Genomic DNA, 12,714 nt, shown 5'->3' on the forward strand with positions numbered 1-12,714 from the left:
CCAGAAGGGGGGCTCTTTCCCCCCAACCCACCCCCATCCTAACACTCTCCATACATTTTAATCACGTGAGGCCGCCACTCCTCCCCTCCCCCCACCAACACTTCCCCCTCCCTCTCTAACACCACCACCACCCAAAAATCATGGGATCGCGCTGTCGACAGTTTTCTGTCATATCTGTTAGCCCCTGACATTAATAAATATACTCGTTAGTGTGGCGAGCCGTGTCTATACTATTTAATATACAGCAATTGGAATACATCCTAAGAGCGAGCGTAATCGGCGCACAATCCTGCAACTGTGTAACAAACGCACGAACATAACCCTGACCAACTTGTGCCAAAGCCAGCGAGTCAACCGCTCCCCCAGTCCCCAACTCAGTGTCGACATAGCGAGTAGGGGGAGAGGTTAGATAACTTCAGCTCCAGGTTAAATCCACAATTTATCCTCACCAGTGACGCTTTTCCGCGTGAACTCAGTGTCTTTGGGAACTCCTGGTGTGTTCCGAGAAAATACTGATGCCGAGAAGGACCTGCAAGTCGGCAGTGAAGCGAATGCAGTGGTAAAAGACCAAGAATGATGTGAGGTTCGGGCAGTGTGAGTTGCAGGCGGGACGAGGAGACCAGTGCGTGCGTGTGTGTGTTAGCTCCACACTAGCAGCAGCAGCAGGAGCAACACTACTCCTACCACCACCGCCACCACCACTACCACCGCCACCGTCGGGGCAGCGGTGGAAGGTGCTTGATCACACACGAACCAAGCTGTCTTGGTTCCAGGTTAGAATCTGTCGCCTCGGCAGACTCCAGCCAGCGGGTGATTTTTCCCCCCTTTGTCTTGCCGCGGTACGGGGAAGCGTTGGCAGCAGTCCGATCTCCATGGACTTGGACACGGGTGCCAGGTAGGAAGAACCTACTCCAAGTTGACGTGTATCATTGCCAAGTGCCATGGCCTCGGACTCAAATGTATCTCTGGAACTAGAGTTGGTCAGCCGAGGCTCTGGTGTGGTTCTTGAAGCGCGATTCGTACGTGTAGGGAAAGACGAGTCTCTCATGTTAGTAGGCTTGGAAAGACGAGGGTGCAGGAGGCCACTGGATACGGCTCGCCAGTCCCCCCGATGCTCTTCTTACTCTTCTTTTTAAAGTTGGAGTATGTTATTGTACGTCGTCATGTCATGTCATGTGTTTAAAAAATAATATATATATATGGATGGTCATTGTGGATGTGTTGAAATGAGTGATTGTGTGGATCTGACAAAAATCGGCAACACGGGCTTATTGCAAATTTGGCATACCCCGACCTCACGTGAAGTGCTGCTCCCTTGCATTTCGGGAGGAAATTGAGGCTCGGGGCTAGTTTTGTTAACGGAAACAACAAAAGAGTGGTTCATGTTTAGATTTCTGATCGGTGCAAGTATGCACGGGTTGTAATAAACATGTGTGGTTGTGTGAAACATGCAAGGAGGACTGCAGCTGAAGGTAAGGCCGTTCCTTTCACTATTATTTTATCAACTCAAGTTTCTGGCCTTAAACAAGATGGACACAGGCATCTTGAGAGCGTAGCTTCTTTAGATTGTGTTTGACACTGCTCCTGCATTTTGAATCCAATTAGCATACTGCTTCCCCCACCCCTCCCCACCACCATTATCGACATAAGTACGTGGCTCCTTCCCCTGGTCGTGCTCAGTTGCGGCATCTAGCGGCGACGATCGGCGGCGGCGGAGAGAAACGGAGAACGAAACCCCAGCCGTTGATCAAGGCTGGAAACTCTTAGAATCCGTGCTCGAGTGATTTTTAGGCTTATTCTTAGGGGATGGGGGAGGGGAGGGGGGCGGCTGAGGGGCTCTTTGGGTAGCCAACCATGTGTTTTTATTAGTTTATTTTATTTATTCATTATTCATTCATCACGGAAGTATGCTGGGACTTTGGCAACAGTGGAATATCGTCTTCTGCACCGAACTCCAACGCCAGAGATCATATTGTACTGTATAATTACGCGCGTGTGTGTGTGTGTGTGCGCGGTGTGTGTGTGTGTGTGTGCGTGCGCGCGCGCACGCGCGTAATTCACTATGGGCTAGGATCACGTGCTGAACTCGTGATCGACAGCTATTACCCTCCCAGATGGGATCTTAGAGCTAACACTGCCTGATCTGTTGGTAATGTTGTGACCTTGCGCGCACACATACTCACCTATCCCTTTGCACAAGGGGGGCAGTGACGGCTTGTACTAGCAGTAGTGGGCGTGCGTATTTACATGTTCACCTGTAGTAGGTGAACTGTGTATTTGCCTATGGAGTTGTGAATCTTTTTGTCACGTAACCTTAATAGTTCACCTCAGACTCGTCCAATCTCTTATACATAGTACGCACGACACCACGCGTGTGAATATGCGTGCGCGTGTGCGCGCTTGCGCGCCACACGCTTCAGTGTTTATACTGCGTCCTTGTATAAATGCGTGAACATCCAGGTTCACAGTGTAATTGTAAATAATGATTCTGTTCCGTTTTACAAAGGAATAAGGTTTAATTGTGCACACTGACAATTTGCGGCGTTTTGAGGGAGTGGGAGAGGGGGAGGGGGGACTATCATGGACGATTATCACACTTCCCTGAGGGAAGACCCCATATGTTGTCCTGACTGCACAATATTTATGAGTTTATTTCAGGGATTTTAATGACATCCTTACAGACCAGAACCACAAAATTATTTTATGATTGGGGCAAATTCCCACTTAAATGCTGCTCACTTCGAACTTCCACTCTCCCTCCGTCCTGCTAACTGCATCAAACCTCTCCTTTCCATCTTTGGTGCGATATTGTTCCCAGGGATAGAAGCGCTGGATATTGATGATGAAATAGGGAAGGCAGGAGCAAGCAGGAATCCAGTTTCACATATACTCACAGCGGTTGGCATTTCTTTTAATCTAGGCTACCGACAGACAATTCTATTAATTTCCGTGACATCCCGACTAGTTACATCATCCAATTAAACCCTTTTCGACCGCTAGGCGATTTTGTGTGTCTACGTGGCTTTCCTTGATACCCAAGGGGTGAATGCACACTAGAAAACGTATTGGGAATTAATAATTGTTGCCTTTAGTTTCGCTGTCTGGAAATCCGCAGCCCTTTTGAGGCTGGCAACAGTCTTTGGGCTCCTTCGTGAATTTATCTGAAAAAGTCCACTATGTGAGTAGTATTAGTGTAGGAGGACTGTTTCTATCACAGAGTTAAAGTAGTAGTAGGAGGTGGTGGGGAACAGCCGCCGGTTATTAGTTCCCCATGTGTGAAAAAAGTTAACAGTGATAATAATAATCATAATAATACAATTGAAATTTGTCAATATCTTTGGCCCAGCCCAGAGACTGGATGTCTGGCCCCAGGGGTTGCACTCCTAGATGTAAGGGTGGTGAATTATGGGGAAAAAATAAGGGGACTTTTTCAAATCCACATAATGACCCCCATACAGATGAATAAAATCAGATGGCGAAAACCATAAAAGGTTAACTGCCAGCATGGAGTGCTACTCATCTCGTCATTCGTTGATCAAATTGTAATTTCTAGGAGTGACGTTGATAATTTTTATGACACAATAACATTATGGCTGTCACATGTGTGTTGCTTCCTTTTCGTATCTGGGTACTGCCATTCTCGATAATACTGTTCTAGTTATCCTTATTGAGTGCTGGCATGTTCAAGCATGGGTGTGAATTACACAATACAACCACCCTAGCATGGTCATGAACTGAATTGCAGTCGCTACAGCTGATTGTAATTTAGCAGAGAGGAACGCCCTGAATAATACAGATATTTTGTTTTTCATATAAAACAACCCTGCCACTGTTCATAACCTATCCTCACATTCAGCCTACCGCCTAGTGGTTTAATTCGATCAAGGGAAACGGTCCCCGCCGTGAACGAGTTAAAGTAGTCGTACTCATGTACTACATACGTACGTGTTTTCGTAGTGGTGCAGTTTTAGTGTCATGCTGGTTGCTGTTATTGTTTGTACTCGACAGATGCAGGAACAAAGCTCCTTTTCTGCGTTCCGATGTGGCTACGATGATACTATAAATGGTTGGTTTTATTCATTGATAATGTACGTTACTGAAGATGTTTTATCTTATAGGTTGGATTTGTCTAAGTCTTTGCTATAACTATTTAGGAAAATTCTACATTAGTTACCGTACGATACGCTAGATTTCCCGTATCATAGTGACGAGGCAGAAAACGGGGGTAGGAGGGAAGCGGAAGCTGACTGGGTAGAACAGAGAATGTTGAGATAGTTTTGGTACAAAGAATGAGGAAAGAGTAGCAAAGAGTGCGTGGTAAAAAACAAAAAATTGTTGGAGTAAGGTTAAGAGAAAAAACAGATAATGAGATGTATGGGTAGGGGCGAAGGGAGTTCTGGATCCACATTGAATGTCTTTCCAGCGGGGAAGTATTGGAAGGATGACGGAGTGTGAGATTTTCTTCCATTTGTTTTTATCTATAGTTCCTTTTTATGATGCTCTGACTTAACCATGCCATTATCCGGTGGGAAATGCCTCTGGTGTTTGTATGATTAAGTAATGCACACAACACGTGCATGTGTATACGTACATTTGCATTTGCATACACATGTATATACATTGATACGGTTGTACGACTCGGGGGGGGGGGAGTAGAATACAAACAGTAGGTCAAATTCGTAGTTTCAGTCGACATTTACTGCACAGTGTACACTCGTATTATGAAAATAATACAAGATTCACATCGTCATTTAATATCTTTTTTATATCATAAGGCTTAGCAACCCTGAGGGAAACAAAATGCTTCCCATCCCCGGGTGGTATTCACCCACAGGTCTACAAAGATACCTTTGCGATTCCCTAAGACATAGCGGAAGTACCGGTTATGGACGTGGCAGAGATCCGGTCATCCTCCAGATTGAAACTGTGAACGCTTTCTCACAATCCTGGAGGTAGCATTTAACTGAAATTGTCCCTGTGTGTGTGTGTGTGTGTGTCTCTGTGTGTGTGTGTGTGTGTGTGTGTGTGTGTGTGTGTGTGTGTGTGTGTGTGTGTGTGTGTGTGTGTGTGTGTGTGTGTGTGTGTGTGTGTGTGTGTGTGTGTGTGTGTGTGTGTGTGTGTGCGTGCGCGCGCGCTTGCCTAATTGTATTAACTTAATTTTAATATACAGGAAAGGAGCAAAGCTCGTGGGGTCAGGTTTCTTACTCTCCAATTATCATACCTAGCCTCAAATTCATGTGTATGATAGGACACTATGTGGACACGACGCATGTCGTTAAAAATTATGCCGTTCTCCCTAATCAAACATAATGAGTTAAGTTTGATTGATCGGAGGTTAAGTTAACTTCCTGACAAAACTCCTTCTGTAAGAATTGGTACTCTGGATCGCAATTTACCCTGTGACCTTTGCATATTTTTGGTTTATGAAATATTTGGAGTTCTAAATATACTTATGTGCATATATTTACGTTACACATCCCCAGCGTACTTCCCTTGAAATGAATGACTACCAGTGAACCTGATGGGGCTTTCTATCTAGCCCAGAAAACCAAAACAATTGGGGGGGGGGGGGGAGGACGGGACTATTTTCCTGTCCTTGCTTCTCAAAACATTAAAAACAAAAAACAGAAGAATCTTCCATTTTCTTTTTGCGTTCACCTCATGCCCCTCGAGTTACTCCACTTCCTCATCCCTCTCCCCTCCAAAACCTTCTTTTTACCTTTCTCCAAGTTATTCTTCGGCTCGCTTCATCATGCATCAGCACATCTTTTTTTTCTTCCTTCCGAATTTGCCTCGTACACGTTTTTGGCTAGTATACTCATTTCCATTCTCTTCACGTGCATAAACAATCTCTGCAATGCTGCGCATTGCACTGGCATGTGAAAGGAATCGAAGTAGAAAGATTTAGTCTATCCATTGAAGGTAAAGCTCCTTAGCTGACACTGGATGATCTTAAGGAGAATCTAAACGTTTCTTAATTTTGGCGGCAGCATGCATAGACACCGTCCTTTTTATATAAGGAAACAGACTATACAAGAGAGAATAATATTGAGATACCTTAGTGGTAACTTGCAGGACCACCTGATAGGTCAGGTTAAAAGCTCGGATGCAAACGCAGGAACTGATGTTTTTAATTCGAAACGTCTACCGGATGTGTACAGTTCGTTCCACCTCCTCACCTTTAAAACTATAAATACGGACCACGGTCCAAAACTGTACGAAACAATAGTAACAGGAAGGAGAGGATGAGGAAGACCGAATTGAAGGCGGGTAGGAGGGAAAAGAAAATAGCAGGGGGGACTAAACAAGCTAATGTATGCCAGGGGACAGAGGTGGAGGGTGAAGTAAAATAGTAATAATAATAATAATTAGATACGACGGCAACAGTTGGAATTACAAAAGAATAGGTGTAGATAAACAGAAGGTTGGGTTCGGAGGAAGTTAATGGTCGCATATCTAATGTCTATTTTATAGGTTAACCTATTACTAACAGAACTTGTCACACACATATGCACATATCGGATAAGATAAACAATACCAGACGGGCAATGATCCTTTTCTGTACAGTACAGTTTGGTCATAAACAAGACTGAAAAATTTGTTTATAAAACTTAGCCTTTCAGACAAAATTGAAGCTGGTAATGTCCATGCAGATGAGTTAGTAAGTACAAACGAGATGGTTTGAATTCAACCACGAAAGAGGACGTGACATGACGAGTCTGACGTAAACGTGTGACCTCCAGTTACCATTGATTGCAGTCGAAGTGCCATGAATGTCATTGACTTCAACAATCAACGCCTTTCCACCTCGATCTGTCTTCGAAGCCTGAATGAACTGCCCATATCCCCTGCACGTCCAACAGTAGATTCCCCACGTATTTTATTCTAGCGTAGTTATATATAACTGTAACAGGCCCGACTCAATTCCCATCTGGGTGTCCCACATTTGATGTCTATACGGTATTCTCGCCATCTTTGTTTACCTGCTGCCGATTTCATCCACTCTCTTGGGACTTCTCTTTCTTTCTTTCTTTTTTAATTATTATTTTATTTACTCATTTTTTTTTTCCATCGATCATCCAAAATCTCTGCATCCGAGATTCTTGGCTTCCATTTGGGTTTTGTGCCGCCGACCCTTTCAAACAGTGCCTCATACCATCGCTCTTAATCCTTATCACGTGACATGATCTCTTTTGCATGGCTCTCAGTCTGTACAAACTTGTTGTTGTCTGCCCTGCTCGTGCACTAACCCCACTCCTGTTTCACCCTGTCTTTCCGTTTATTTTTAAGACATTTCACCTCAATTACCAGCTGCCTCCATTCTGTCCACAAAACCCAACACTGCTCTACATTACCTCTATTGAAGATACATATTCACGGTGTTGCTCTTTATCTTCAGTCTACCAAATGCTTTCTGTCCCATAACTATGCGTTCTCTTACAGACTTATGTTCCCCTACATTTTCTGACTCCAAGGATTCGAAAACCCTGTTCAATCTTTCCTCGCCGAGACGTTGGCGAAATCGTCTTCTCTCCTTTCCGATCTCCATAAGTCGGGTATTGCCCTTATTGGTTAACTGTCTGAATCTCATATTATTTATCAGTTTTCACCATTCCTTGACTCCCTCTCGTTTTCTCTGCTGTCACTGTCATCGGAGTATCCCAAAGATGTGAATTACACACTTCTTCTCCACACACCCTTTCTCCTCGTCCAGCACTTCCATCATAAACTCTCTCAAGATGCGGAGAGGGAAACCCTGAACTACTCGTTTTGTTATGAAGTTATCAGTTACTAATCCTGTCTCCCTCTCACCGTTGTATTACCACTGCTCTCACCACTCCCTCCTCTAATCTCCCAACTCACCATATTCATGTTCTGATGCACCGAGTCAAAGGCATGTTTAAAATTAGACGACGATATATTTTGCCTTTTCTCACATCTATTTTCTGTAGAAGTAGAGGGATTGTCTGTCTTCATTCCTTGTGGGTTTTTTTTTTTCAAGTATCATTATTTATTTTTCTCTCGTTTCATTCTACACCTTGTGCCTGTGGAGACAAATTTATTGGTCTGCCGTTTGCACAGCCCGCATCATGGAAGACAATCCTGCCCCCATGCTTCCGATACACTTTTTCTCTCTATTCCAAACTGTATATTGACTGATATAAAGTCCCTATTCTGAGGACTTCGTAACATCCACAAGGAACAAGTCTCAGCATGCGTTTATGACAGAATGATTTCCATTGAAAAAAATGCTGATCATTTGTAACTTGTACTCTCCCTCCGTTCTGCTGGCCTCCTTAAATATCTCCACTACCTCTTGAAGTGATGTGATAAATTCTCCTAACTACACAATTCCTTTGCCTCCGCATACTTTCCATCTCTATATTTATTTCTGTAAAGTACCTTCACTCATATTTTCTCGTCATATAAATAAGGGCTTCTATCATCCAAGGTCACTTTGGCTTTCCCCTTATCTCCGCTTCCTCTCAGTACGACCCCCCTCCCTCCGCAACTTCTCTCCAATACATCAGCTTTTCCTGCCTCATGTATTTTATACTGTTAGCAACAAACAGCGCTTCTTTCGTCGGGAATATCAAACTTAAGAGGTGGAGTCACGGGTGGGAATTAAAGTTGAGTGGCAAAGCAGAGGTAAATAATGTCCAGCAATCTCTTTTTGAGTGTGGATTAATCTCTAACCATAAAAGCGAGCTGCATGAACCCAATCCGTAGTGATTCCCTCTAAACTCGCTAACTTATTGACGGCGTGACGCATGCAGTCAATACCCCGTAGTGGGTCACGCCGGATTCAAACCCTCCAATCCTTGATTGAAATGCGTCTTCCACTTGACGTCATTGGGGCCATCACTTTTTCAAGATAAAGGCAATAAGCATCATACACACACGTGCGTGTGTGAAGGTCACAGCAATGCTCGGGGATCGGGACATATTGAGTTCTGAGACCTCATCTGGGAGGGTAGCTGTCGACCACGAGTCCAGCACGCGATCCGATATCATGGTGAAATATGGGGAACAGTCACGATAATTAATTATGGAGGGGGTCTTATGGAGGAAATGAAGCTATTAGATATTTGTGTGTTTTACAAGTCACGAGAGTGCGTGCGTGCATTCTTACTGTTCAGAACTGTGAATCCAAAACACCGTATAATAAAATTATTTTTCTCCCTTCGCATGAAGGAAATTAAAGCCAATATAAGTGTTACAAACAGTATCATTCTTTTGTATTATCCCTCCTATTCTGTTCTTATTCTGATCTTTTACCTTTGCCTATGTTCTTTTTTCCCTTCACCGTAGAACAAATTGCCCTCACCCCATTTTTGAATATGCTACCATACACCATTTCTCAATTCCTTTCAATCTTTCACTTAAGATTCTTGTACTCTCAATGTGTTTCCTTCAATTCTCTCTTTTTCCCCAAACCATCTGAGAACTGTATTCTTCAACATTTTCTTTACTTCCTTCTTTGGTAACTTGTTCATTCTTCACGTACCACACACTCCTTAGACAATCTATTTCATCATCTTATCCACTTCCCCCACCCATAGTGCCTGCAATCCATCCCTATAGCGTATAGAGCAACACTAGTCCTCGGCATGCCACATTTCAACAGTGGGATTGTGTAAGAAGGCTGGCGAGGTGTGCCAACCACTAGATACGTTTGGTCAGCAAATTTCTGTACCGTCCGAAACCTGAAAAGCGCCCCAGTTCAACGATCTTACCAAGGCCAAGCGTGCTCAATTGCTTAGAACTAGAGCCGATGGTTGTTAACAATGTAGATTCAAAATATTATTAAGTAATACAAGGGTTTCAGTGACAATTATCCCGTGGTTGTACTCAACACATTGAAAGTGCCACAGGAAGCTCACATCGCTCAACGTATGCAGAAAGCAGCTCCGTGTAGTGCACCAACTTCGTCTACACTCTTCTTATGCATGAACATACCAACATTACACATACCAGACACAACAAAGTAGCCTATCTCCCCACACACGACACACATACCAACACCTGCACCACCTACTCACCCTGCACCAACACTTCTCTCTTCCACAGCCACATACAACCACCCCTACAACACCTCATCACCACAGCCAAATATACAAATCGTGTTCCCACCAACAACCACTCTTTATAACCCCCACATCACCACAACAGCCATATTGAAACACAATTTATGTTGTTACCAATATACAGTCGCATAATTTACAAGATTTGGCCACACTACAAGTAAACATAGACCAGTATCAGACCAAGCACGTGCAACTTAAAACACCTCAAGCATTCACCTGATTTACTATAGTAGACGCAACGAGAAGTGGCCGCTAAGGCGGGGTTAGGGAATTTCCCGGTGTTGCTACATCTCCACAAATAACACGGCCCGCACGGCTCGCCCACCCACCCACCCGCCCGCTCTCTCTCTCTCTCTCTCTCTCTCTCTCTCTCTCTCTCTATATATATATATATATATATATATATACTGTATATATATATGTATATATATATATATATATATATATATATATAATGTATTTATCCATGGCGAGAACGTGCGTGTGGATGCAATTCTTTCTGAATGCAGTGTGGGGGCGTGGCCAGAGAAGGGAGTGGCACCGTCGCTCTCTCCCGCTCATATGCCATGTCCACGACTCGAGGAAACGAAACCTCTGTATAGAAAACATTACTTTTATTTTGACCTCAGTGGTGGTGTGTGACAAAAAATCATAATATAATCATATGTGGCAACATTATAAAATTATGAAATAAATTTTAGAATAGAATAAAATCATAAAATAATTATATGTGGCAACACAGGGGGAATCCCCGTGCTCCACCCTAACGGCCAGTTTTCGATGCAGCGAGTATAATCACCGTCACCGACACTAAACTACAGCAGGCACAACACCGAACACCAACCACTCGGCTTCGGTTCTCAGGACTCGTACTCATGACGTAGGAACACAAAACAAAGTCTACTTTGATTTACAACATATACTGAACAATACTTCACACTAAAGAACATACGCATCCCACACACGCCAGACGGTAAATTGGGCGTAATAATGCTATACATAAATGGCTTTTACGTCGCAAATAACATATTGCACAGAAAGGTAAATGACGCCCTCAGAGCAATTAGAGGTCTTGATTTCGGACTAAACAATGAGACCAACCAATTTATAAAAAAAAAAAAAAAAAAATGAGAAGGTCCTTGCTAGATTATGCCTGCGCAGTATAGACAACGTCCAGCTTGCATACACAGGACCCAAATTATAGGTCATCGCTGGCTGCACAACACATACATTCCTTCCATGCGAAAACCGGCTGTTTCCCCAAATATGACCAACGCGGGTTATCTGGAAAAAGCACATTACATAGGAGATCACCTACCAAAACAGGCACATCCCACAGACCCCAGAACAGCACCACGTCACAATCCCACCCCACCCTCCGACTAACATCGCCATGAACACTTGCCTACACTATTCACAGACTTCTTGCACGTCTGGGGGCCTAAGAGTGTCCTTGGTCGCCCTCCGCCATCAATACACTAATGAAAATCTAAGATAAATAGAATGCATTTAGGCATACTCCGCTTTGGTCTTCACACATCACAGGAAGCACAACTCACTTGTTCACACAAACTCAATATAATTAGGGTGGAGGGACCTTTGGTGGGATACCGAGAACGGCCGGTTTTCTTCATATCTTTGGTGTCGTAACAGACCAATGCAGTGGTCTACCCAGCAACAAATCTACTACGCTCACCACCTGTTGCACTTTTGTTTAAGTGAAATTTGCTTAGTCCCTACACGTTTTCGTCGGTCTTCCAACCATCTGTCTTCCATCCATCCTTCACCGGGTAGTACTTGTCCGCTTATTCTGGATGTCGTCAGGCTATTTTATTCATCTCTGTGACATCCCCTTCCGTATTTAGGGTGTTTATTCTATTTCTAGGAACCTTTTCCGTATCAGGTGCCACTTTTGGCGCCAGCAGATTTTATACATTTCCCTGACATGTCCTCGTTAACGAAGGGATTATCTTCTTCATTTCAGTTTAATATTGGACCAAAGTTGCGCAGCAGTTTTGTGACTTAGAGGTAATCTCCACTTAAAAAAAAAAAAAAAAAAAAAAAAAAAAAAAAAAAAAATATATATATATATATATATATATATATATATATATATATATATATATATATATATATATATATATATATATATATATAATGTTCTCATGATAAAGTGCTGATTATTACTGACATTTACTACCGTATTGCGCTACCTTCCCATATGTGTCACCTCCATTTCCAGCTCTTCCTTCACCTTCCGTTCTGTTTATGTCTGACCACTATTTCGAATAGTATTTTCTCTAGCAACCCCGTCCGCAGTCCAAGGATTAAATTTCAATGCCCCATGACAGCGTCGAATTGGTTGTTTGGGCTTGGTGCATCACAATGCACCAACTAGAAACTTCTCAAGCTTGTCCGAGGATGCATAAATAAATTCAGGCAGATTTATCTTGGTCCACAACCATATATTTGTGTTTATCTGTTTATATCCGTGTTTCATTATCCATCATATATCTTCAAGTCCGGTTGCTCAATATGGTTGTCAGGATTTGTGTCTGTTTATTATTCTTTTTTTTTTCTAAAACTGCATGTGACAACAGAGATGTTTCCATACCACCTAGAGAAT

The 12,714-nt window shown here is 43.2% G+C and overlaps 1 protein-coding gene across 3 annotated transcripts in view; it reads left to right on the forward strand.

Annotated features, from left to right (window-relative positions):
* The first annotated feature begins 362 nt into the window (after positions 1-362).
* LOC143020555 (uncharacterized) overlaps positions 363-12,714 on the forward strand; it is a 60,474-nt gene continuing 48,122 nt past the window's right edge. The window contains exon 1 of one of the 3 annotated variants that reach the window (XM_076176993.1): positions 363-895. In XM_076176993.1, the coding sequence (XP_076033108.1) occupies positions 873-895 (23 nt within the window). In that variant the 5' untranslated portion in view covers positions 363-872. Of the gene's footprint in view, positions 896-1,096; positions 1,154-12,714 lie in introns of those variants that run through there. The other 2 variants (XM_076176988.1, XM_076177000.1) reach the window with 2 other exon arrangements.

This window comes from Oratosquilla oratoria, chromosome 3, assembly GCF_046742065.1.
Source record: "Oratosquilla oratoria isolate Oo_2021 chromosome 3, ASM4674206v1, whole genome shotgun sequence".
Lineage (NCBI taxonomy): Eukaryota > Metazoa > Arthropoda > Malacostraca > Stomatopoda > Squillidae > Oratosquilla > Oratosquilla oratoria.